The sequence below is a fragment of the Ranitomeya variabilis genome, chromosome 4 (assembly GCF_051348905.1).
Source record: "Ranitomeya variabilis isolate aRanVar5 chromosome 4, aRanVar5.hap1, whole genome shotgun sequence".
Taxonomy (NCBI): domain Eukaryota; kingdom Metazoa; phylum Chordata; class Amphibia; order Anura; family Dendrobatidae; genus Ranitomeya; species Ranitomeya variabilis.
In genome coordinates, this window is record NC_135235.1 from 703067342 (window position 1) to 703094829 (window position 27488).

General features: G+C 46.0%; 2 protein-coding genes across 2 annotated transcripts in view; one reads left to right on the forward strand and one right to left on the reverse strand.

Moving 5' to 3' along the window:
* The window catches only part of LOC143766432 (uncharacterized), an 805019-nt gene that overhangs the window by 649455 nt on the left and 128076 nt on the right, over positions 1-27488 (forward strand). The gene's annotated exons all lie outside the window — the stretch shown is intronic.
* The window catches only part of LOC143766445 (uncharacterized), a 459812-nt gene continuing 435472 nt past the window's right edge, over positions 3149-27488 (reverse strand). Inside the window, exons 2-7 of the mRNA XM_077254144.1 lie at positions 21574-21724; positions 21263-21442; positions 21056-21179; positions 20870-20967; positions 20581-20671; positions 3149-5798 (exon numbers count right to left, since the gene is read on the reverse strand). Coding sequence (XP_077110259.1) covers positions 4618-5798; positions 20581-20671; positions 20870-20967; positions 21056-21179; positions 21263-21442; positions 21574-21724 — 1825 coding nt within the window. The 3' untranslated portion in view covers positions 3149-4617. The remainder of the gene's footprint in view (positions 5799-20580; positions 20672-20869; positions 20968-21055; positions 21180-21262; positions 21443-21573; positions 21725-27488) is intronic.

A 27488-nucleotide genomic window follows, 5' to 3' on the forward strand; every position in this document is an offset into this window, starting at 1 on the left:
AATCCAAATGCGGTGAAATTGTAAGAAAAGTGCAATTCCACAACAGTTTTTTACATTTTTTTCACCATGTTCACTAAATTCTAAAACGGACCTGACATTATGATTCTCCAGGTCATTACAAGCTCACAGACACTAAACTTTTTTATTTAAGTGGTGAAAAAAAAATTCCAAAGTTTGTAAAAAAAAAAAAAAAGTTACCATTTTCCGAGACCCATAGTGTCTCCATTTTTCAGGACCTGGGGCTGGATGAGGGCTTATTTTTTGCGCACTGGTCTGTTTTTATTGATATAATTTTGGTGTAGATATGATCTTTTGATTGCCCGTTAATGCATTTTTGCATTTTATTGCAATATTGCAACTACCAAAAAAACATAATTCTGGCATTTCAATTTTTTTTCTCGCTACACCGTTTACTGATAGGATAAATTCTTTTTATATATTGATAGAGCAGGCGATTCTGAATGTGGTGATCCCAAATATGTGTATATTTGCTTTTATTTAATAATTTTTTTTTTTTTTTTAATGGGGCGAGAGGGAGTGATTTGAACTTATGTTTTTTATTTTTTAATATTTTTGAAAACATTTTTTTTTTTTTTTTTACTATCTACTTGCTTCAATAGTCCCCATGGAAGACTAAAAGCTGCACTTGTCTGATTGCTTCTGCTACATAGAGCAGGGCTGCAGCCCTGCTCTATGTAGCAGATATGCTCACTTGCCATGAGCGCCGACCGCTGGGCGATGCTCATAGCTATACGGCTATGACAACCACAGGAGACTCCTGCTGACCCGGGTTGTCATGCCAACCCATTGGCGACCCGCGGTCATGTGGGAGGACTCCATCAGTCATTGGACGTTAACCCCTTCCCGACCTGTGACACAGCGTATGCGTCATGAAAGTCGGTGCCAATCCGACCTGTGACGCATATGCTGTGTCACAGAAGGATTGCGTTCCTGCGGGTCGGGTGACCGGGGTTAATGAAAGGTCACCCGACCCGCAGGTGCAGGGGGACCTATACTTCACCCCAGGGGGGGTGGCTTTGCCCCCCCCCCGGGGCTACGATCACTGCTGCAGACCTTTTTGTCACCCCCCTCTGATCTGATTGGATGTGGGGGGGCGGAGAAAAACAATGTCTGCCTCACTCCTCAGCTTCATCCCATCCGTGGAAGCTGAGGAGCGAGGTGCCTGACTGCTCACCTGCCCCCCCAGACACCGCGATCGCCGCCGCCGCTGCTGCAGACCTCTTCACAGTGTCGGCGCCGCCGCTGCCACCGCCTCCCCCACTGCCACTGCCAGCACCACCGCTGCTGCGGAGGACAGGTACCTTCCCTCTCCTGTCCTCCACTCCCCCCAACCTCCGCTCCCTCCCCCCTGCCCCCCTGATCACCCCCTGCTCCGGTGATCGCCCCCCTGTGTCACCTGCAGCTGCAGTGCTTATTTCTTCTCTCCTACCGCTCCCTGCGCCTGTCTGCCCCTCCTCCCCTGGTGATCACCCTAGTCAGTGATCACCCCCTGCCCCCCCCTGATCACCCCCTGCCCCCCCCGTCCACCATTTGTCACCTGCTGCTGCCTGCTCCATTTTCTCCTCTCCTACCCCCCACACCTGTCAGCCCCTCCTCCCCTAGTGATCACCCTCTTCAGTGATCACCCCCTGCCCCCCACTGATCACCCCCTGCCCCCCTTTATCACCTGCAGCTCCCGCACTAATTTCTCCTCTCCCACCGCCCCCTGCGCCTGTCAGCCCCTCCTCCCCTGGTGATCACCCTCTTCAGTGATCACCCCCTGCCCCCCCTGACGTACACTATACCACACCACACACCAACGTGACGTACACGACGCCACACACACACCAACCTGACACACTAAGTCAGGTTGGTGCGTGTGGTGTAGTGTATGTCAGGTTGATGTTTGGTGTAGTGTACGTCAGGTTGGTGTGTGTGGTGTAGTATACACCACACACACACCAACCTGACGTACACTATATGACACCAACCTGACGTACACTACACCACACAACAACCTGACATACACTACACCACACACCAGCCTGACGTTACGTGTCAGGTTGGTGTGTGTGGCGTTGTGTACGTCAGGTTGGTGTGTGGGGTGTATACTACACCACACATGACGTACACTACACCACACACACCAGCCTGACGTAGCGTGTCAGGTTGGTGTGTGCGGCGTGTACGTCAGGTTGGTGTGTGGAGTGTATACTATACCACACATATTGTTGTGTGGTGTAGTGTACGTCATGTGTGGTATAGTATACACTCCACACACCAACCTGACGTACACGCCGCACACACCAACCTGACACGCTACGTCAGGTTGTTGTGTGGTGTAATGTACGTCATGTGTGGTGTAGTATACACCCCACACACCAACCTGACGTACACAACGCCACACACACACCAACCTGACACGCTACATCAGGCTGGTGTGTGTGGTGTAGTGTACGTCTGGTTGTTGTGTGGTGTAGTGTACGTCATGTGTGGTATAGTATACACTCCACACACCAACCTGACGTACACGCCGCACACACCAACCTGACACGCTACGTCAGGTTGTTGTGTGGTGTAATATACGTCATGTGTGGTGTAGTATACACCCCACACACCAACCTGACGTACACAACGCCACACACACCAACCTGACGTAGCGTGTCAGGTTGGTGTGTGCGGCGTGTATACTATACCACACACGACGTACACTACACCACACAACAACCAGACATACACTACACCACACACACCAGCCTGACGTAGCGTGTCAGGTTGGTGTGTGTGGCATTGTGTACGTCAGGTTGGTGTGTGGTATTGTGTATGTCAGGTTGGTGCGTGTGTGGTGTATACTACACAACACACACCATCCTGATGTACACTAAACCACATACCAACCTGACATATACTACATACTTTCAATATGCAACGTGTCCGCTAATGATTGGAGCTAATTTTCCATTCAAAAAGTCAAATGGCGCTGCTTCCCTTCCGAGCCTTGCCGTGCGCCCAATCAGTGGTTTACCCCCACATATGAGGTATCGGTGTACTCAGGAGAAATTGCCCAACAAATTTTATGATCTATTTTATTCTGTTGCCCTTGTAAAAATTAAAAAAAATTGAGGCTAAAATAAAATTTTTGTGGAAAAAAAGTACTTTTTCATAATTAAGAATCAATTTGTGAAGCACCTGGGGGTTCAAAGTGCTCACTATGCATCTAGATAAGTTCCTTGGGGGGTCTAGTTTCCAAAATGGGGTCACTTGTGGGGGAGCTCCAATGTTTAGGCCCACAGGGGCTCTCTAAGCATGGCATGGTGTCCGCTGACAATTGGAGCTAATTTTTCTTTCAAAAGTCAAATGGCGCTCCTTCCCTTCTGAGCCTTGCCGTGTGCACAAACAGTGGTTTGTGACCACATATGAGGTATCGGTGTACTCAGGAGAAATTGCCCAACACATTTTAGGATCCATTTTATCCTGTTGCCCATGTGAAAATGAAAAAATTGAGGCTAAAAGAAATTTTTTGTGAAAAAAAAGTACTTTTTCATTTTTACGGATCAATTTGTGAAGCACCTGGGGGTTCAAAGTGCTCACTATGCATCTAGATAAGTTCCTTGGTGGGTCTAGTTTCCAAAATGGGGTCACTTGTGGGGAAGCTCCAAAGTTTAGGCACACGGGGGCTCTCCAAACGCGACATGGTGTCCGCTAAAGATTGGAGCCAATTTTTCATTCAAAAAGTCAAATGGCGCTCCTTGCCTTCCGATCCCTGTCGTGCACCCAGACAGTGGTTCCCCCCCACATATGAGGTATCGGCGTACTCAGGACAAATTGTACAATAACGTTTGGTGTCCAGTTTCTCTTTTTACCTTTGGGAAAATAAAGAAATTGTTGCTAAAACATTTTTGTGACTAAAAAGTTAAATGTTCATTTTTTCCCTCCATGTTGCTTCTGCTGCTGTGAAGTACCGAAAGGGTTAATAAACTTTTTGAATGTGGTTTTGAGCACCTTGAGGGGTGCAGTTTTTAGAATGGTGTCACTTTTGGGTATTTTCAGCCATACAGACCCCGCAAACTGACTTCAAATGTGAGATGGTCCCGAAAAAAAATGGTTTTGTAAATTTCGTTGTAAAAATGAGAAATCGCTGGTCAAATTTTAACCCTTATAACTTCCTAGCGAAAAAAAAATGTGTTTCCAAAATTGTGCTGATGTAAAGTAGACATGTGGGAAATGTTATTTATTAGCTATTTTGTGTCACATAACTCTTTGGTTTAACAGAATAAAAATTAAAATTTGAAAATTGCGAAATTTCCAAAATTTTAGCCAAATTTCCATTTTTTTCACAAATAAACACAAAAATTATTGACCTAAATTTACCACTAACATGAAGCCCAATATGTCACGAAAAAACAATCTCAGAATCGCTAGGATCCGTTGAAGCGTTCCTGAGTTATTACCTCATAAAGGGACACTGGTCAGAATTGCAAAAAATGGCCAGATCATTAAGGTCAAAAAAGGCTGGGTCATGAAGGGGTTAAGATATAAATATTTATAGTCACCTCTCATGCTGGAGGGGCTTCTCCCCTGTGTGAATTCTATGAAGTTTAACAAGTTGTGATTTCTTCACAAAACGTTTTCCACATTCTGAACAGGAAAAGGCTTCTGCCCTGTGTGGGTTCTCTGGTGTTTATCAAGATCAGATTTCCGGATAAAACATTTCCCACATTTTGAGCACGAAAAAGGCTTCTCCCCTGTGTGGTTTCTTTGGTGTTCATCACAATTCGATTTCCGGTTAAAACATTTCCCACACTCTGAACAGCAAAAAGGCTTCTCCCCTGTGTGAATTCTCTGGTGCTTAACCAAATCTGATTTCTGGGTAAAATATTTTCCACATTCTGAACAGGAAAAAGGCTCCTGCCCTGTGTGGGTTCTCTGGTGTCTAATAAGGAGATATTTCTCTACAAAATATTTTCCACATTCTGAACATGAAAAAGGCTTCTCCCCTGTGTGTAGTTTCTGGTGCTTAACCAAATCGGATTTCTGGTTAAAATATTTTCCACATTCTGAACAGGAAAAAGGCTTCTGCCCTGTGTGGGTTCTCTGGTGTCTAACAAGGAGATATTTCTCTACAAAATATTTTCCACATTCTGAACATGAAAAAGGCTTCTTCCCTGTGTGGAGTGTCTGGTGTCTAACAAGATCTGATTTCGTGACAAAACATTTTCCACATTCTGAACAGAAAAAAGGCTTCTCCCCTGTGTGAAGTCTCTGGTGTCTAACAAGATGTGATTTTGTCACAAAACATTTTCCACATTCTGAACAGAAAAAAGGCTTCTCCCCTGTGTGGAGTCTCTGATGTTCGATAAGATGTTTTTTCTCTACAAAACATTTCTCACATTCTGGACATGAAAAAGGCTTATCCCCTGTGTGAGTTCTATGGTGGTTATCAAGATTCACTTTCTGGATAAAGCATTTCCCACATTCTGAACAGGAAAAAGGCTTTTCTCCTGTGTGGATTCTTCGGTGTCGATCAAGATGATGTTTCCAGTTAAAACATTTCCCACATTCTGAACATGAAAAAGACTTCCTTGCTTTAGGAGCAGTTTGTTTTTTAATGCCTCTTTTGGGTCTTTGATTTTCCTTAGTAGTCGGTGCTGAATCAGATGACAGCTCTTTGCTGTGAAGGGATGATCGTATATCTGGAGTAATGGTATTCACTTCAATTGTATCCTGTGAGATCTCAAGATCATCTGATTTTAAAATTGAAGATGTCAGCTGTCCCTCTGATCTCCAGGTACAGTCATCTGTCAAGAACAAAACCAATTATTTTTCAATAAAATATCCTTGAACTTTATATTTTTGAACATTTCTCCTAAAACTGTCTGTAAAGATGGTAAGTTGATGTATATACTCGAGTATAAGTAGAGGTTTTCAGCACATTTTTTGTGCTGAAATCACTCCCCTCAGCTTATACTCGAGTGAGGTGTCCAGAACATAGAGGGGGAGAGGCAGCGGCGGAGCAGCGGGTCACAGAGGTAGGAGCCGGCTGCTGCAGCTAACTCCAGTGCCCGCTGCTAAAAAAATGAATATTCATTTCTCTGTAAAAGCTCGCGCAGTGTCAGCTGCAGCAGCCGGTCCTTCAGCTGCCGGGAGGTCACGTGTGCCGCTACTTAACAGAGATGAATATTCATTCTGAATATTAATTTCTCTGAAGTAGCGGCACACATGACCACCTGGCGGTTGACGCTGTGTGCGCTACTTAATACTCACTGCCCCACACACATAGTTCCGGCGTTGGGAGCGGTGAGTATTCCGGAAGCTGTGCTCTGCTTGTGAGCAGCGCATGACGTCCCGGCCATGCAATGCTTACAAGCATAAAGCAGCTACTGGCATCGAGACAAGACGCTGCAAGGGAGCGAAGGAAGGTAAGTGTAATGGTTTATTTGTTTTATGCTTTTTGATGGGGGCCAATCATACAAGGATAGGGATGGGGCCGTGCATACAAGGATAGGGATAAGGCCATGCATACAAGGATAGGGATGGGGCCATGCATACAAGGATAGAGGTGGAGCCGTGCATACAAGGATAAGGATGGGGCCGTGCATACAAGGATAGGGATGGGGCCGTGCATACAAGGATAGGGATGGGGCCGTGCATACAAGGATAGGGATGGGGCCGTGCATACAAGAGTAGGGATGAGGGCATGCATACAAGGAGAGAGGTGGAGCCATGCATACTAGGATAGGGATAGAGCCGTGCATACAGGGATAGGGATGGAGCCATGCATACAAAGATAGGGATGGGGCCATGCATACAAGGATAGGGATGAGGAGCCTTGCATACAAGGATAGGGATGAGGAGCCACGCATACAAGGATAGGGATGGGGCCATGCATACAAGGATAAGGATCGGGGCCAATCATACCAGGATAAGGATCGGGGCCAATCATACCAGGATAGGGATAAGGAGCCTTGCATACAAGAATAGGAATGAGGAGCCACGCATACAAGGATAGGGATGAGGGGACAATGCATACTCGAGTCAATAAGTTTCCCACTTTTATTTAGGTAAAATTAGATGGGTCGGCTTACACTCGAGTATATATGGTATATAAAAATAGCTTTATTGATTTATTCTCATTTGCACAAGGAAAGACTAGAAGCAATGGGATGAAACTGAAGTGGAGGAGACACAGATTGGATATTAGAAAAAAACTTTTGACAGTGAGGGTGATCAATGAGTGGAACAGGCTGCCACGAGAGGTGGCGAGTTCTTCTTCAATGGAAATGTTCAAATAACAATATGACTTTTATAAACCAATCCATCTATATCCACTTTCACAAAGTCAAATCTTCCCATCACTTCTGAGCCTTTCAGTGCCCATATCAAAATTAGGACCCATGTAGTTGTCATTATTATAGTGAGAAGAACCCACTTAATTTACGGTGTGTGTCTCTTAGAGCACAATCTGGGCACTATATGGTGATTAATAAAATGGTATATTCGAAGTTTTCACTCTCCAACATCTACTGTGTGCTAGTTTTTGGAAAGTGGCTGTGGAGTCAGAATAGTCACTACTATAGATTAATTCACTGAAGGTTAATGTAGCACCCCAGGTAACCGGTTGCTACAGTGATGTTGCTTTTCCTTCGGGGAAGGTAATGTCATGATCAGAGGAAAGGGAGTTCTCTTCACCAGGTAAGGCACCCACATGCAACAAATTCTGAATCCAGGCCAGGAGGGGGAGCTCAAGACCCGGATTCAGGGGAGCATCCCCCAGCTATATGTATCCTGACCTGGAGGAGGAGTTAGGTTAGTTGGAGAGGAACACTGAAGTGGAAGGACGTCTAGGAGAGACGCAGAGCAGGAGAGAGGTCTGACAGCCACGAGAGAGCTGCAGCCTCTGGGAAAGGAGAAAGAACCTGGAGGGTTGAATGTGGAGTAGCTGGAGAGTAAAGGAGCAAAGGAGAGGAATAGGGCTTAGAGGGGAACTGTGGCCGGGCAGCCTCAGAGCCGAAGCGTAGGAACCAGGTACCGGGAGACGAGGCTTTTGGGGAACTCTAGGACACAGAGCAGAACCGGAGGGCCAGGAACTGTATGTAATTGGCTCACACCTCGCCTGAGACACAGCAGCACCTAAGGAGCCCGGGGCATGATAGAGGCTCACGGACCTCACCCAGAGAAGGGGACACTCCATTGCCTCTGAGCTGGCCGGGCCATACCACCACCCGTGCCTGGTGCCCTGGACTGTGGCCAGCCAACTGCAGTAAACGAGGTAAAGACTTGCAACTTGTGTCCTATCTTTATTCATCGGCACATACCATCCATGCCTTACATCTTTGGACTCTGCTTCACCTGTGGGAAATGTAACATCAGTGCTGCCACAACATCCCCAGAGGACTCCTTTAATGCAGCCTCGGTCCCACTATTGACCGAACTCCACAGGTGGCGTCACGACATACTTTAAAAAGACTTTTCCCTTAAAAGACCATTCCCCTTTAACGTTGAGGCCCTGGGCCACGGACCGGGTCGCAGCCACCCTGACATTCCCCCTCGAGACCAGACCCGATATCGAGAACCCCAGTGCCCTGGGGGCGACTCAATATCATTTCCAAAATAGAGTCACTTTATGAGGTTTTAAACTGCTCTGGTTTTCTGCATTTTGTCATATTAAGGCTTGTGAAAATGGTGTGTACCATCTCGCCTGGGATCCGCACCTGCCACCTCTACTTCTGTCACCAAGCATGGCCTCATTCATTCTGCAGGCAGCACTGGGGATTGAGGAGATATCGGAACCAGAAGCTGTGGATGGTGCAGGCTCTGTTCAGCCACTTAGATTAGGGATCCTGTGAACTGTAGCACCATCCAGTCAGGCATTATGGGTGTGTGTGCTGTCCATCTGGAGTAATCTGCTTCCTGCTTTCGCCAATTGGAAAGCACCCCACCCTACTAAAGCTCAAAGCAAATTGCAGGAAGATGCCAGATACAGCCTTGTTCTCCTCTGGTTCAGTCCTCTCTGTGCTAAGATGCTGTGACCCCTTAATCTTGCTTCTTATGATTTTGTATTTTCTCTGCCCTCGTGGATCTGACCCAACTACTTGACTATTCGCCATCCCACCTCACTCCACAGAACAGCAGATAACACCATGGCCCAAGCCTAGGGATCTCTGTGTAAGAACAGATCCATGTAAAGAATGTTGAGCAAGGCAATCATTGGGATCTGCAAAGCTGAGTAGATAGTGCCAAGCCTGATTGTGGTAGCCATATTTTGAGCTGCCAGGTAACCAATACATTGTGTCTGGAATCTAGTCCAACAAGATATGCATTCAAATAGCTAAATGGCGCTCCTTTCCTTCTTAACCCTGCCATGTGCCCAGACAGTAGTGTACAACCGTATACAGGGCGTTGTTGGATTCATATAACCAACCAACTATATGACAGATGGAAGTACCCCTTAGGCAAATATATATTATATATATATATATATATATATATATATATATATATATATATATATATATATATATATATATATATAACGCAGTGACCGGTGTCATATGCGAGGGTTGCTATGTATCCCCCCAGGATGTGCTTAGAAGCATATTAGATCCGCTGGAGTGCATGTGAGACACTGGGAAGAATAAAAGTGAGTGTGAACTGGATCAAGTTATTTGACCCAGAAATTATTCAGGAAAACCCGGTATGGGCTTTTATTTTTGAAACGGACTGCAGGAAGGCAGTGGGGCCGGTCCGTTTCCTCCAGCCCAGATCTTATAGTGGCCCATGGCCATAGAAATCGGGAGGAAAGAAAAAAAAAAACCCTGCAAGAGAGTTTGGGTGTGTCAGTATTGGTCTGGGAGTCAGACCTAGCAGGAGACTTATGAGGAGCTCTTTTCGTGTGGAGCAACACGGGCCAGGCAGAGCCTGAAATGCCTGACACCCCAGCGTACACGGTGGTGTAATACGTTCACTGCAACGGATTGTGGACTGTCGTTACTTTTCCCGGCTGCATACCGAATGACTCGTTTGCTTATTTTTCGGTTTGTGAGTATGCTATGAAATAAACAAGACTTTATTTGAACTTTATATGGGTCACTGCCTACTCACTGCACAGCAAGGACATCGCTGCATCACATTTGGTTGGAGAATGCGGAGCAGTGTGAATTAAGGCATACCCCAACACTAGGGTTGAGCGAAACGGGTCGGCCATTTTCAGAAGTCGCCGACTTTTGGCAAAGTCGGGTTTCATGAAACCCGACCCAACCCCTGTGTGGGGTCGGCCATGAGGTCGGCGATCTTCTGAATCTGGTATCGGAATTCCGATACCGAGTTCCGATATGTTTGCGATATCGGAAATCGGTATCGGAATCCATATTTAAGTGTAAAATAAAGAATCAAAATAAAAAATATTGATATACTCACCCTCGGACGAGCCCTGGTACTAACCGGCAGCCTTCCTTCCTAAGAATGAGCACGTGAATGACCTGCGGTGACGTCACGGCTTGTGATTGGTCGCGTGAGCGGTCACATGGGCGGCCACGACCAGCGACCAATCACAAGCCGTGACGTCACCGCAGGTCATTCACGCGCTCATTCTTAGGAAGGAAGGCTGCCGGTTAGTACCAGGGCTCGTCCGAGGGTGAGTATATCAATATTTATTATTTTGATTCTTTATTTTACACTTAAATATGGATCCCAGGGCCTGAAGGAGAGTTTCCTCTCCTTCAGACCCTGGGAACCATAGTATCCCATTGCACTGCATTGGGTTTCGTGTTTCAGCCGACCCCGACTTTTTTATAGGATCGGCCGATTTCACTCGACCCGACTTTTGAGAAAGTCGGGTTTCGTGAAACCTGACCCGATCCTATAAAAATAAAAGTCGCTCAACCCTACCCAACACCATTTGCATGTCTGTTATTAAGCCTGCTACATTACAATTCAGGCCTACAGACAAAATGGAGGAGATCCTGAGGCAGCTGGTCCTCACACAGCAACAAATTAATAACCTGTTGCTGCAGCAAATTACAGCCCTGCGTGAGGCACCTCCAGCACCGACCCCGGAACGTCGCGATGCCCGAGACAAGGTCCGCTCCGCTTTGAGGAAATTGAGTCCGGAAGATGACGTGGAAGCTTTCCTCACCGTCTATGAGCGCACGGCAGAGCGGGAGAATCTGTCAGCAGCACAGTGGGCTGAAGTTGTGGCTCCGTTCCTGAGGGGTGAAGCGCTAAAGGCCTACTTTGACCTCAGTCGGGAGGATGCCCAGGACTATTCCAAGCTAAAAGGTGAGATCCTTGCCCGACTGGGGGTTAATACTTATGTGAGAGCTCAACGGGTGTTTTCTTGGACTTTTGTGGAAGCCCAGCCAGCCCGGTCTCAGATTTTTGACTTACTGCAGCTTGTGAAACGGTGGCTCCAACCTGAGACTTTAACCACAAGTCAGATAGTGGAGAGGGTGGTGGTCGACCGACTGGTGAGGGCTCTGCCAGCAGCCATACAGCGTTGGGTGGGTCAAGGGGACCCAGGTACCCTAGACCAGGTTGTAGGTCTGAGAGCGATATAAGGCCACCCAGGACTTTATAAGGGACACTGCTCCGCTTCGGCTGTCAAGTAAGGCTCCGCCAGCTCAGGAGTCTGAGAAAAGTCCACAACCCTCCACTGGGACAAAACAGGACCGAGTCTGTGCTGAGGGGTTGTCTCGGAAAGAGAGTGACCACAGACCTGTGTCCCCTAAACTGGCCCCAAGGTTACCTCGTGCCACAGTCATTACGTGTTGGTGATGCCAAGAACCTGGACATGTAGTTGCTAATTGCCCCCTAACAACAGAACCCATGGACTGCGGGTATACCCGTTGGGTGTATATGTAAGCCCCGCCAGTCTGCATTGCCACTACAGACCCTGCCGGTACTGAACCTCAGCTGTGTAGAGTACTCGTTAACGGGTACCAGACGGATGTTCTCTTGGACTCAGGGAGCTTGGTGACCCTGGTACACGGGTCCCTGGTTGCTGGGGACAGTCCTAATGAACGAAAGGTGGGGGTAGTGTGCATATATGTGGACCTCCGAGAGTACCCGACTGCGGAGGTCACTTTCTCCACCCCATGTGGAGAGATAAACCATGTGGTGGGCGTGGTAAAGACTCTTCCGTATGGGACTGTGATCGGTAGAGACTTGCCCCTGTTCTGGTCCCTCTGGAAGAACAGAGATAACCCTCTCAGGGTAAAAAGCATTCCAGGTGCAGAACCTGAAGATCCCGAGTCAGGGATACCTGCCGTAGGGGTCGCCACCATAGGGACAGTGTGTAATCCCGATAGGTTTCCCCTAGAGGTATTGGCAGGAGACATGGAGGAGAATCCACCAATTCCTGAGCTGGAGGTGTCACCTGGTAAGTTCGGGACAGCCCAGCTCCAGGATCCCACTCTGACCCGGGCAAGGGAAAGAGTAATCGAGGTGAATGGGGTGGCACAACAACCTGGTGCAGAAAAGGAGTTTTCCCGGATGATGATCAACCAGGAGTTACTGTACAGGGTTGATAAAATCCGGGATGAGGTGGTGGAACAACTGGGAGTGCCCCAACCCTATCGTCGGGCGGTGCTCGACATGGCTCACACTCACATGTTGGGGGGGCACTTGGGGGCCAAAAAGACGTTAGAGCGCATATTACAAAGGTTTTTTTGGCCTGGTGTCTACGCTGAGGTTACAAAGTACTGTGACACATGTCCTGAGTGTCAACTAACCTCACCCACCACGAACTACCGGAGCCCGTTAGTGCCTCTGCCCATCATAGAAGTACCTTTTGAGCGGATAGCGATGGATCTGGTAGGACCAATAGTAAAATCCGCCCGGGGCCACCAGCACATATTAGTAGTCGTAGACTACGCCACCCGGTATCCAGAGGCGATACCACTCCGGCACACTTCGGCTAAACTCATAGCCCGTGAACTGTTTGCCATGTTTTGTCGCCTTGGGCTTCCCAAGGAGATCCTTACAGATCAGCGAACCCTTTTATGTCTAAAGTGACTAGGGAGCTATGTAAATTGCTCCAAATTAAACAGTTACGTACGTCAGTGTACCATCCACAAACTGATGGGTTGGTCGAGAGGTTTAATAAGACCCTCAAGGCCATGCTCAAAAAGGTGGTCGCCAAGGTTGGGAAGGATTGGGTTATGTTATTGCCATATTTAATGTTCGCCATACGCGAGGTACCGCAGGCGTCCACAGGGTTCTCCCCATTTGAGCTATTGTATGGCAGACACCCGAGGGGAGTGCTGGATGTAGCCAAAGAGACGTGGGAACAGGAGCCCACTCCACATAAAAGTGTTATCGAGTATGTGGCAAGTATGCAGGATCGGATTGCGGTCATGCAACCCATAGTAAAGGAGCATCTGTTGGATGCCCAGGCCACTCAGAGCCGTACATATAATAAAAGGGCCACGGTCAGGACCTTTAAAGAAGGAGACCGGGTGTTGGTACTAGAACCCACCCCAGAGAGTAAAGTCATGGCCAAGTGGCAAGGGCCTTATGAGATATGGGGGAAGGTGGGGGAAGTGAATTACAAAGTGTACCAACCCGGGAAAAGAAAACCCGAGCAGCTGTACCATGTAAACCTGCTAAAGGCCTGGAAGGACCGAGAATGTTTGGTCACAGAAGCAACTACGGTCATACAATCGGAGGTCCCTCTGGCACTAGCCAAGGACACAGCTGGGTGTGAGGTAAAAGTCAATGATGCCCTCACAAAACAGCAGCGGCAGGAGGCTCGAGCTTTGGTACAGCAGAATATGGATGTATTCTCAGAGCTGCCAGGGCGAACCTCAGTGATTCAGCATGACATTATCACTGAGCCCCGGATAAAGGTGCGGATGAAACCGTACCGACTGCCAGAAGCCCGAACGCAAGCTATCGCGGCTGAGGTAAAGCAAATGCTTCAGTTGGGAGTCATTGAGGAGTCCTGAAGTGAGTGGGCTAGCCCCATTGTACTAACACCAAAACCTGATGGGTCATTACGCTTCTGTAATGACTTTAGGAAGTTAAATGAAGTGTCAAAATTTGACCTGTATCCCATGCCACAGGTGGACGAGCTAATTGAGAGACTGGGGAAGGCCCAGTACTTCACCACGCTGGATCTCACGAAAGGTTACTGGCAGATTCCCTTAACAGAGTCAGCGAAAGAAAAGACTGCTTTTATAACCCCAGAGGGTCTCTATCAATACATTGTCTTGCCTTTTGGGTTACATGGGGCTCCGGCCACATTCTAGAGGCTGATGGACATTGTGTTAGCGCCACATAGAGACTACGCGTCAGCCTATTTGGATGACATAGTCATCTTTAGTACCGACTGGGATACCCACCTGTCCCAGGTACAAGCAGTGCTGGAGTCTCTTAAGAGTCTCAGGGTTAACAGCAAACCCAAAGAAATGCGCGATAGGTCTCACGGAAGCCCGGTACTTAGGGTACGTGATCGGCCGAGGGGTTATCAAACCTCAAGTGAACAAAATTGAGGCCATTCAAAACTGGCCCAAGCCCTTAAGTACCAAACAAGTGAGGGCATTCCTTGGCATCATTGGGTATTACCGTCGATTTATACCCAATTTTGCTGGTAAATCGGCTTCCCTAACGGACCTGTTAAAAGGGAAGAAAACGGTGATGGTCAAGTGGAATCCTCAAGCAGAGGAAGCTTTCCGGTCTCTGAAGTCAGCGTTGTGTGGACAGCCGGTCCTCATCAGCCCCGACTTCAAGAAAACCTTTATTGTGCCAAACCGATGCCTCAGAGGTAGGCTTAGGAGCGGTGCTGTCGCAAGAGGTGAACGGGGATGAGCATCCAGACACCTATTTAAGCAGGAAACTGACCCCGGCGGAGAAAAATTATGGCATAGTGGAGAAGGAGAGCTTGGCGATTAAATGGGCCTTGGAGTCCCTACGCTACTATTTGCTCGGGCGTCAGTTTCGGTTGGTAACGGACCATTCACCCCTTGTCTGGATGAGAAATGCAAAAGAGAGGAATGCCCGAGTCACCAGATGGTTCTTGTCCCTACAAAACTTCAGCTTCTCTGTGGAACATCGGGCTGGGAAATCAAAGGGAAATGCGGATGCCCTGTCACGGGCACCATGTATGCTGACAAATGTTCAACCCCACAAGTCTGAACAGAGGGGGGGGTATGTAAGGCAGTGACCGGTGTCATATGCGAGGGTCGCTATGTATCCCCCAGGATGTGCTTAGAAGCATATTAGATCCGCTGGAGTGCCCTGTGCTCACAGCAGGTTTGCCTGTGAGACACTGGGAAGAATAAAAGTGAGTGTGAACTGGATCAAGTTATTTGACCCAGAAATTATTCAGGAAAACCCGGTATGGGCTTTTATTTTTGAAACGGACTGCAGGAAGGCAGTGGGGCCGGTCCGTTTCCTCCAGCCCAGATCTTATAGTGGCCCATGTCCATAGAAATCGGGAGGAAAGAAAAAATAACCCTGCAAGAGAGTTTGGGTGTGTCAGTATTGGTCTGGGAGTCAGACCTAGCAGGAGACTTATGAGGAGCTCTTTCCGTGTGGAGCAACACGGGCCAGGCAGAGCCTGAAATGCCTGACACCCCAGCGTACACGGTGGTGTAATACGTTCACTGCAACGGATTGTGGACTGTTGTTACTTTTCCTGGCTGCATACTGAAAGACTTGTTTGCTTATTTTTCGGTTTGTGAGTATGCTATGAAATAAACAAGACTTGATTTGAACTTTATATGGGTCACTGCCTACTCACTGCACAGCAAGGTCATTGCTGCATCACACACACATATATATATACAGTGCCTACAAGTAGTATTCAACCCCCTGCAGATTTAGCAGGTTTACACATTTGGAATTAACTTGGCATTGTGACATTTGGACTGTAGATCAGCCTGGAAGTGTGAAATGCACTGCAGCAAAAAAGAATGTTATTTCTTTGTTTATTTTTTTTTTAAATTGTGAAAAGTCTTTTCAGAGGGTCATTTAGTATTCAACCCCTCAACCCACCAGAATACTGTTTGGTTCCCCTAAAGTATTAAGAAGTAGTTCAGGCACAAAGAACAATGAGCTTCACATGTTTGGATTAATTATCTCTTTTTCCAGCCTTTTCTGACTATTTAAGACCCTCCCCAAACTTGTGAACAGCACTCAAACATGGTCAACATGGGGAAGACAAAGGAGCATTCCAAGGCCATCAGAGACAAGATCGTGGAGGGTCACAAGGCTGGCAAGGGGTACAAAACCCTTTCAAAGGAGTTGGGCCTACCTGTCTCCACTGTTGGGAGCATCATCCGGAAGTGGAAGGCTTATGGAACTACTGTTAGCCTTCCATGGCCTGGACAGCCTTTGACCTGCCGAGGCCAGGCTTGTCCGAAGAGTCAAGGCTAACCCAAGGACAACAAGGAAGGAGCTCCGGGAAGATCTCATGGCAGTGGGGACATTGGTTTCAGTCAATACCATAAGTAACGTACTCCACCGCAATGGTCTCCGTTCCAGATGAGCCCGTAAGGTACCTTTACTTTCAAAGCGTCATGTCAAGGCTCGTCTACAGTTTGCTCATGATCACTTGGAGGACTCTGAGACTGACTGGTTCAAGGTTCTCTGGTCTGATGAGACCAAGATCGAGATCTTTGGTGCCAACCACACACGTGACGTTTGGAGACTGGATGGCACTGCATACGACCCCAAGAATAGCATCCCTACAGTCAAGCATGGTGGTGGCAGCATCATGCTGTGGGGCTGTTTCTCAGCCAAGGGGCCTGGCCATCTGGTCCGCATCCATGGGAAGATGGATAGCACGGCCTACCTGGAGATTTTGGCCAAGAACCTCCGCTCCTCCATCAAGGATCTTAAGATGGGTCGTCATTTCATCTTCCAACAAGACAATGACCCAAAGCACACAGCCAAGAAAACCAAGGCCTGGTTCAAGAGACAAAAAATCAAGGTGTTGCAGTGGCCTAGTCAGTCTCCTGACATTAACCCAATTGAAAACTTGTGGAAGGAGCTCAAGATTAAAGTCCACATGAGACACCCAAAGAACCTAGATAACTTGGAGAAGATCTGCATGGAGGAGTGGGCCAAGATAACTCCAGAGACCTGTGCTGGCCTGATCAGGTCTTATAAAAGACGATTATTAGCTGTAATTGCAAACAAAGGTTATTCCACAAAATATTAAACCTAGGGGTTGAATAATAATTGACCCACACTTTTATCTTTAAAATTTATAAAAATTTAACTGAGCAACAAAACTTTTTGGTTTGTAAGATTTATGCATCTGTTAATAAATCCTGCTCTTGTTTGAAGTTTGAAGGCTCTAACTTATTTGCATCTTATTAAACCTGCTAAATCTGCAGGGGGTTGAATACTACTTGTAGGCACTGTATACACACACATACATACACACACACACACACACACACACACACCAAAGCTGAATTAAAACATGTGCAAATATATATATATATATATATATATATATATATATATATATATATATATATATATATATATATAATAAAAAACATTATATTCTCACCTTCCGGCGTCCGCGACAGCCTTTCCAGCTCCTCGCCACATGATCACGGGTTATTGCCACAATGCATTACTGGGAACGCAGCGAAGCGACGAATATCGCTAAAGGCCTCGGCTGGATCCGGAGGCCGACGGAAAGTGAATATATAACTAATTTTTATTTTAACTCTAGAATACCAGTTGTATTAGAATCAGGCCACCATCTATATGTATGTATGTATGTATGTATGTATGTATGTATGTATGTGTGTGTGTGTGTGTGTGTGTGTGTGTGTGTGTGTGTGTGTGTGTGTGTGTGTGTGTGTGTGTGTGTGTGTGTATATATATATATATATATATATATATATATATATATATATATATATATATATATATATATATATATATATACACATACACACACACACATACATACATACACACATACAGGTCCTTCTCAAAAAATTAGCATATAGTGTTAAATTTCATTATTTACCATAATGTAATGATTACAATTAAACTTTCATATATTATAGATTCATTGTCCACCAACTGAAATTTGTCAGGTCTTTTATTGTTTTAATACTGATGATTTTGGCATACAACTCCTGATAACCCAAAAAACCTGTCTCAATAAATTAGCATATTTCACCCGTCCAATCAAATAAAAGTGTTTTTTAATAACAAACAAAAAAACCATCAAATAATAATGTTCAGTTATGCACTCAATACTTGGTCGGGAATCCTTTGGCAGAAATGACTGCTTCAATGCGGCATGGCATGGAGGCAATCAGCCTGTGACACTGCTGAGATGTTATGGAGGCCCAGGATGCTTCAATAGCGGCCTTAAGCTCATCCAGAGTGTTGGGTCTTGCGTCTCTCAACTTTCTCTTCACAATATCCCACAGATTCTCTATGGGGTTCAGGTCAGGAGAGTTGGCAGGCCAATTGAGCACAGTAATACCATGGTCAGTAAACCATTTACCAGTGGTTTTGGCACTGTGAGCAGGTGCCAGGTCGTGCTGAAAAATGAAATCTTCATCTCCATAAAGCATTTCAGCCGATGGAAGCATGAAGTGCTCCAAAATCTCCTGATAGCTAGCTGCATTGACCCTGCCCTTGATGAAACACAGTGGACCAACACCAGCAGCTGACATGGCACCCCACACCATCACTGACTGTGGGTACTTGACACTGGACTTCAGGCATTTTGGCATTTCCTTCTCCCCAGTCTTCCTCCAGACTCTGGCACCTTGATTTCCGAATGACATGCAAAATTTGCTTTCATCAGAAAAAAGTACTTGGGACCACTTAGCAACAGTCCAGTGCTGCTTCTCTGTAGCCCAGGTCAGGCGCTTCTGCCGCTGTTTATGGTTCAAAAGTGGCTTTACCTGGGGAATGCGGCACCTGTAGCCCATTTCCTGCACACCAGACTCAGTCCACTGCTTCCTCAGGTTCCCCAAGGTCTGGAATCGGTCCTTCTCCACAATCTTCCTCAGGGTCCGGTCACCTCTTCTCGTTGTACAGCGTTTTCTGCCACATTGTTTCCTTCCAACAGACTTACCATTGAGGTGCCTTGATACAGCACTCTGGGAACAGCCTATTTGTTGAGAAATTTCTTTCTGGGTCTTACCCTCTTGCTTGAGGGTGTCAATGATGGCCTTCTTGACATCTGTCAGGTCGCTAGTCTTACCCATGATGGGGGTTTTGAGTATTGAACCAGGCAGGGAGTTTTTAAAAGCCTCAGGTATCTTTTGCATGTGTTTAGAGTTAATTAGTTGATTCAGAAGATTAGGGTAATAGGTCGTTTAGAGAACCTTTTCTTGATATGCTAATTTATTGAGACAGGTTTTTTGGGTTATCAGGAGTTGTATGCCAAAATCATCAGTATTAAAACAATAAAAGACCTGACAAATTTCAGTTGGTGGATAATGAATCTATAATATATGAAAGTTTAATTGTAATCATTACATTATGGTAAATAATGAAATTTAACACTATATGCTAATTTTTTGAGAAGGACCTGTACATACATACACACGCATATATACACTCAATGGGTACTGTTTATAGGATTGGGGCTAGAATAGGATAGGCTAGAACTGTGGTGGGGCTAGAATAGATAGAGGCGGGCACAGTAGTGATAGATGATAACATAGAATAGTGCAGGAGGTAGGCAGCACAGGGGTTAACTAAAGGGGAGGTACAGCAAGGAGCAGGGAAGTATAATCAGGATACTTCCTGATTAGAGACAGACACCCGGGCAGCCTTGTCAAGGGCAGGGTGCATGCAGTGTATGAGACAGCTACAGGTCATGGGGGTAAAGCTGCGGAAGGCAATAAGGGGCCCCAGGCTGGAGAATAGTACAGTCGGGTATCAGCTCAATAGGATCATCCTCAGGGCGGTTCTGGGGTCTACGACTGGGGCGGGAGTCAGTAAGATGGAACTCCTGGCACCTTTGCAAGATGGAATCGGACAAAGCGCTGGTGATACAGGAAGTACAGAAGGGACACTATTTTCCACAGAAATGGCATGGATTGCCGGGAGAGAAGAAGGAGAGGTTATAGAGGAAATGGAGTCTGCCTAGAAGGAAGGGTAAGTGCAGGATATGATGCTTTGTGTGAAATGTGCTGCAAAAGTGATGGGTGCCCATGTTATCAGTAAAGTTGAACTGTGTTGAAAAGGACTGTGATGCTGCAGTATTTTATGGAACCTGGAATCCTGAAGCTGGAGTGAAAGAAACCGAGGGAACTAAAATGAGTACTCTGCTGCACACAACACACACACCAGAAAGGACTCTGTATTTCATCTGCGGGGCGCCAGGGTGTGGAAACACTACAGCTCGTTGCCACGACTACCACCCTGACCGCCTTACACCTGCAGGTTGTAAGCGCTATACAAAAGAGTTTTCACAATTTCACAAAGCCATTTAAACATTTTTGGATGGAGGAGAATGTTATGCTCTACCCGCAAAATGGGGATCACATGATTGTGCCACGTCCGAACTACACCATTGATAAAGCAGCCACAGCCGGTGACTGAGAAGAATCTGTGATCTCTCTGTAGTTAGTGGTCACTACTCACCTGGGTAGTCATATGTAGGAATCTCCTCTTTACACCGCTCATCACCCCTCACATATGTCTCTGTAGTATTAATATGGGTCAGATCTTCACCCTGAAATAAATATTATAAAAGTCACAGACAGATGGAGAAGTCACATCTATGGTCAGCTCTAATCCTGCCATCTCCACCGTTCTCATGAAACCAGTATGAGACATGTAATACTGGTGGATAAAACAAGACTGAGCACAAGACCTTCACCACCGTCTACACATCATAGGGGAGATCTCCTGACACCTTCCCTCCATCTACCTGATGATCCTGAGGAACATTAGGGACTTCTTGTTTACAGTCCTGTGGTAGAAGAGGATGGGGACATCTCTCTGGTGTTGTCCTCTTACTGGATAGATCTGGAGGAAACACACACAGGGACTGAATTAATTCCTTACATACAGATAATACAGATAATTATAGGCTGTGTGTAATTAATCCTATTACCTGGACATGTGAGGGGCTGAGGAACCTCCATCATGACATCCTTATACAGATCTTTGTGTCCTTCTAAATACTCCCACTCCTCCATGGAGAAATAGACAGAGACATCCTGACACCTTATAGGAACCTGACACATACAATGATACCGTCATCACTCCGATCCCTTCATAGCGTTACTGTATAATGTCCCAGCATTCCCAGCAGAGTCACCTCTCCAGTCAGCAGCTCAATCATCTTGTAGGTGAGTTCTAGGATCTTTTGGTCATTGGTGTCCTCATGTATCAGTGGGTGAGGTGGAGGCTCCGTGATTGGGCTCAGGGGTCTTTCCCATCCCTCAGACACAGGGTCCTGACAGCGCTCACTAGAATTTTTTTTCACTACCGTGTAATCCTGGTTAAGGAGAAACACATTAATAAATGTCACTACAGACATTTCCAGATCCCTCACCTCTTGAGTTCTGTCCAATAGTTTTATTGCCATAAATAAAAAATATGTAATGTGACACCATCAAAATCTCTCACCTCTCCAGTAAGACGGAAGAGGATCTCTAGGGTGAGGTGTAATATCCTCTCTGCCATCTTGTCCCTCTTCATATCCATTCTTGATGGGTAGTTAAGAAAAATTCTCTTAATATAGAAGATGTCTACTGAAAGGATCGGATATTGTAGGGACCTGAATAGGAAGACGATGAATTATTACAAAGAATTCTGTGTAATAATAAAATTACTGGAGATAACAAGGGAAACATTTCAGAAGACAGAACGTGTAGATGTTGTATTCTCTAGTCTTGTATGGACTGGAACATAAGCTGAATTACTGAGTAAGACATCTCCTCCATGCAACCAATCACTGGCTATGTTACTCACTGCTTCGGCAATTAATTTGCTGTAGGAATCACAAGTTCGTTGGGAAAGACCAGAAGATACAGAGTCTGGCGGGGACCCAAGCAGCAATTACCATATTTTTCAGACTACAAGATGCACTTTTTCCCCAAAAAAACATTTTTGGTGGAAAATGGGGGTGCGTCTTCTAGTCGGAATATACTTACAATTAGTGTGACGGCAGCAGGAGTCGGGTGATTCTACGGCGGTCCAACACTGCAGGGAGATCACACTCCCTTCCTAGGCTGGTGCGGCAGTATTCGGCGGTGTGCGGCAGTATTCGGCGGTGTGCAGTGGTGCGGGGCTCCGCAAACATTTTTGGAAAGCCTGGAGCACCGCATATCCACACTGCTGCAAGGTGGTGTCCCCTGGTAAAATGACCTCTGGGAAAATGGCTGCCGGGTCAGCATATGCACACATTGAGATCTCGGGAGATGAAATCTTGGTGCCGAGATCTCAATTTGCTGCGGCATTTTCCCAGAGGCCATTTTACCGGAGGCCACCGCATCGCACCAGGGGGGTGTGCGGGGCTCGAGGGCTTTCACAAAATGACAGCGTAGCCCCCACAACCCTGAGCACTGACGAGCCTGCCGCACCAGCCTGGGATGGGATTTCCCAGAGGCCACTGCTTCACAGCAATGGATGTGCGGGTGCTCCGGGCTTTCAGAAAATATTGGAGCCACCACACCACGAGAACCACAGAACCTACCGCACCAGTCTGCAATAGGAGTCATATCATCTAATCAGAAGCACATTAAGTAGAATGAGGTGTACTTTGGTTGGAATTGAACTGACCCTGGAATGGAATAGCTATCAGACATGTAGAGATGGTGATTTTTAGAAAACTGTGCAGTGGTCTCTTAATTTTTCCCAGAGCTGTAAATGTTCCAATCCTGATATAAGTGGCTCCATTCAGGTATATATAATATTTATCATGGTATGCATGTCCTCATTCAGTTATCTATGGCCACCAATCCAGGTATATGTCCCCCCTTTTGAGTATACATGGCTCCTTATCCTGATATATATGGCCCCCCATCCTGGTTTACATGGTTAAACATCCTGGTATATATGGCTGGCCCTCATCCCGGTATACATGGCCCCCCTTCCTGGTATACATGGCACCCCAACCTGCTATACATGGCCACCATCCCCAACCTCATATACATGGCCACTATCCTCATTTTGGTAAACATGGCTCCCATCATTATCATGGTATAGATGCCACCCAATCCTGGTAAACATGGCCCCATCACTATTTTACTCACCTTCGCTCTGCTCAGCGTCATGTTTGATTCCATCAGCTGATTTCAGAGTGTAAGCAGCGCACTACGTGTAAGTAGCCTCCACACGCCGAGGTCAGCTGCTAGAATATTCACTGCTCCCCACGCCCATATTCCTGGGGAATATTCATTTTCTTTAATAGTGGTTGGGCGATCATATGTGCCCGCTATTAAAGAGAATGAATATTCACTGCTCCACAGGCCCTGTGAGAGGGACTATGGGTGAGAGGGACTATGGGCGTGGGGAGCAGTGAATATTCATGTTCTTTAACAGCGGGCAGATGTGTTAGCTGCAGCTGTTGGCTCCTGCCTCCTGTAACCTGCTCTTCCGTCTGTGTCACTTCCCCCCTGCTTATAGCCACTATAAGACGCACCCTTTTCTCTAAAATTTTGGAGGAAAAAAGTGCATCTTGTTGTCCAAAAAAAATGGTACTTGACACCAAAGTCTCCCTAAACAGTGTTTTATGGGGTTTATTTCTGGCCTTAGGCTTTCCTACATTACAAGAAAAACACCAGAAAAAAAGCAAATATTAAAATGTTTAAAAAAGAAAATATAGACACCAACAATTCTTGGAAGAAGAAAAAAAAACATAAAAAAAAGCAGAAGACACATTCTATTATTTTTTAACATGTTAATTTAAAAAAAAAAAAAAAATGTTTAACTTTTGGGCCCCAGAACATAGATGTACACCGCAGGGACAGCACAGGTGCGGCTGCAACAAAAACCCTGGCAGTTTAACCACTTGGTCTTGTCAAAAGCAAAGAAGGTGTGACAGAGTTCGGCTGAATGCCCTCCGCCCCCGAGTACTCGATAGTATGGGGCGGCCTAGATACTACGATACTTACATGCCTAATAATGGTCAAACAACAGATTCTCAAATACAGATACCATCATAATAAGTCGGGATTAAAGCAACCCGTATACATATGGGTACAACCCTGCGGAGCTCCCTAACAACATTCAACCACCAAAACATGGAGCAAAAACACCACCAAAAAAAAAAAAAAACAAAGAAAAAGTTCTCTCTCTCGCTCAGAATAAAATTGTATTCTTTTATTGCAAAAATTCAGTAAAAACAGGAGCCATTAAGTTATAAATATATAATATTATATATATATATATATATATATATATATATATATATATAAATAAATAAATAAACAGAGCTATTCGAATATGGCCACAGATGCCAAGATGTACAAATGCTACAGAGAAGACATTCTCATGGGCAAAAGTAATACATAATCATCAGCAATATCCCCAATCAAAATATCAATCCAAGCTAAAGTGTCAGTGCATAAACTCCAGAGATATAGGGATGTCCAAATCCTGTGTCCTAGAGGTAAGTATAAAATAGTAACAGAGATTTCTCACTGTTCTTCGATCAGTGACCTGCAAAGAAAACTCCCCACCTAAAACACTTAGGGGCCATACATATTGTAAGTAGTCTCACCCATATTGATGTTAATCTGTAGCCACGCGCCCAGACGCGCGTTTCGCAATGGCTTCCTCAGGGAGCTGGGATTTAATTAGAATCACCTAGAAAACTAATTATCACATGTGTTTCAGATTGATTTCAGTGATCCATTGAGCCCTGAGACACAATACCATCCACGAGTTTATTTGAAAAACAAAACAATTAAATCTTTATGACACAAATCCAATTTGCATAATAATTTGGAACACGGTGTAGCTGTGAGGTTGTCGGTGGGGTGGATGGTACTATATTGTGCATGTAGAGGGCAGTACTGTGTGAACATTAGAAAATGGGGGAAGGCAGTGTTGTGGGAATATTATACTGTGTGCGAGGTGGATGCCAGTCCTGTGGAAACATTATCCTGTGTGAAAGGCAAGCTGCTATTGTGGGAACATTATACTATGTAGGGGGATGTGTTGTGAATTCTGCTCTTGGGTTCCCTCCGGTGGTTGTTGGTGGTAGTGCAGTTGCCTCTGGGTTGCAATCCTGGGCAGGTGTTTCTGCTGATTGCAGCTCTGAATAAGCTATTTAGGTGTGCAGGATCCATTAGCCCTTGCCAGTTGTCCATTGTTCATGGAGGTGTTTCATCTCTGTCTGGTTCCTCCTGCTCTGCTGCCAATTCAGCTAAGATAAGTTTCAGTTTTTGTCTTTGCAGCACACATGCTGTGTGCTTTACAATTCAGTCCAATTCGTTGTGTTTATTTGTCCAGCTTAGACTGTGTTTGGATTTTTCAGTCATGTTGGATTCTCAGGAGATGCAGATATACATTCCATGTCTTTAGTTAGATGTGGTATTTTTCTATTATCTGCTGTGGATATTTTTAGGATTTTAATACTGACCGCTTAGTATTCTGTCCTATCCTTTTCTATTTAGCTAGAAGTGCCTCTTTTGCTAAACCCTGTTTTTCTGCCTGTGTGTGTCTTTACTCTTATATTCACAGTCAATATTTGTGGGGTGCTGCCTATCCTTTGGGGTTCTGCTCTGAGGCAAGATAGAATTCCCATTTCCATCTATAGGGGTATTTAGTCCTCCGGCTGTGTCGAGTGTCTAGGATGTGTTAGGTACACCCCACGCTACTTCTAGTTGCGGTGTCAGTTTAGGGTTTGCGGTCAGTACAGGTACCACCTACTCCAGAGAAAGTCTCATGCAGCTCCAAGGTCACCAGATCATAACAGGGATGGCTGTAATGTGGGAACATTACACTGTGTGTGTAGGAACCTGCCATTGTGGGAACATTATACTATGTAGGAGGATGGTGATACTGTGGGAACATTACACTGTGTGTGTAGGAACCTGCTATTGTGGGAACATTATACTATGTAGGAGGATGGCGGTAATGTGGGAACATTATACTATGTAGGAGGATGGCGGTAATGTGGGAACATTATACTATGTAGGAGGATGGCGGTAATGTGGGAACATTATACTATGTAGGAGGATGGCGGTAATGTGGGAACATTATACTATGTAGGAGGATGGCGTTAATGTGGGAAAATTATACTGTATGTGTAGGAACCTGCTATTGTGGGAACATTATACTATGTAGGAGGATGGCGGTACTGTGGGAACATTATACTGTGTGTAGGAACCTGCTATTGTGGGAACATTATACTATGTAGGGGGATGGCGGTAATATTATACTGTGTGTAGGAACCTGCTATTGTGGGAACATTATATTATGTAGGAGAATGGTGGTACTGTGGGAACATTACACTGTGTGTGGTGGGATGATGGCACTATGGAAACATACCGTACTGTGTGGAGAGAATGGTGGGACTGCGAGAGTATACTATGTTTGGGGGGTATGGTGAAACTGTGGAAATATCTTTTGTGTGAGACATGCCAGTACTGTGGAAACTTTATACTGTGTGAGGGGAATCATATACACTGCATAAGGGGTGTAAAAACATGTGTCATAAGAAGAACGAATCCTCGGGCTGTGCGGCATTTGTACAAAAAGACTGCCATCTGCCATTCAGACAGGACCCTACGGAATCAATGGGAAGAGAGAGAGTTTCAGGAAGAAACAGTGTAGATGGTACACCAGGTCAGGTGACCTTGATGACACAGTTTCCTGTTATTATAAAGGCCATAGCCCCAAAGCCAGAACATATTTGGCGCCAAGCAAAAAAACAGGGTGCCAGTGAACATTCTGAGGTACCAGGCCATGGTAAAGTGCCCAAGGCACCTGGTTGTGGTGGCAGTACCCAGGCGGCACCAGATGAGTCCCAGAGTCCAGACTATGCCAGCTAAGGCCCGAGAACCAGACCTGCGCTGATCAAGACCCGGAGTCCAGACTATGCCAGCCAGGGCCCGAGAACCAGACCTGCACTGATCAAGACCTGGAGTCCAGAATTTGCATGTCAATTCCTGAGAACTTAACATGCTCCGGTCAAGACTCAGAGTCCAGATTACGCCAGGCAAGAGGAGAGTCTCAGCTCTTGTAACTTCTGGTACAAGAGACGGATGTGCCAATGATCTGTGAGGAGCGTCTGCTCAGTAGTGTACGCCTGCATTAAAGAGCAGGAGGCGCGAGTGAGCCGGCCATTGCTTTCAGCACTGAAATCAGTACAGGTGTTGGTCCAGGGTGTACTAGAGACAAGGTGAAAGCTGGTAGAAGTGAAGGCGGCCCAGCGAGCCTTGATAGACTTTATTAGGAGGACTTATGGCCTAACGGGAAGAGGAGACCCCGCTATGGCCTGTGTTCACAGAGTAGAGTGTTGTCGACTATATATGTGTCAGGAAAATCACCCTTGTCAGTAGCTAAAGTAACATGTGGTTAGAGGCTGCAAT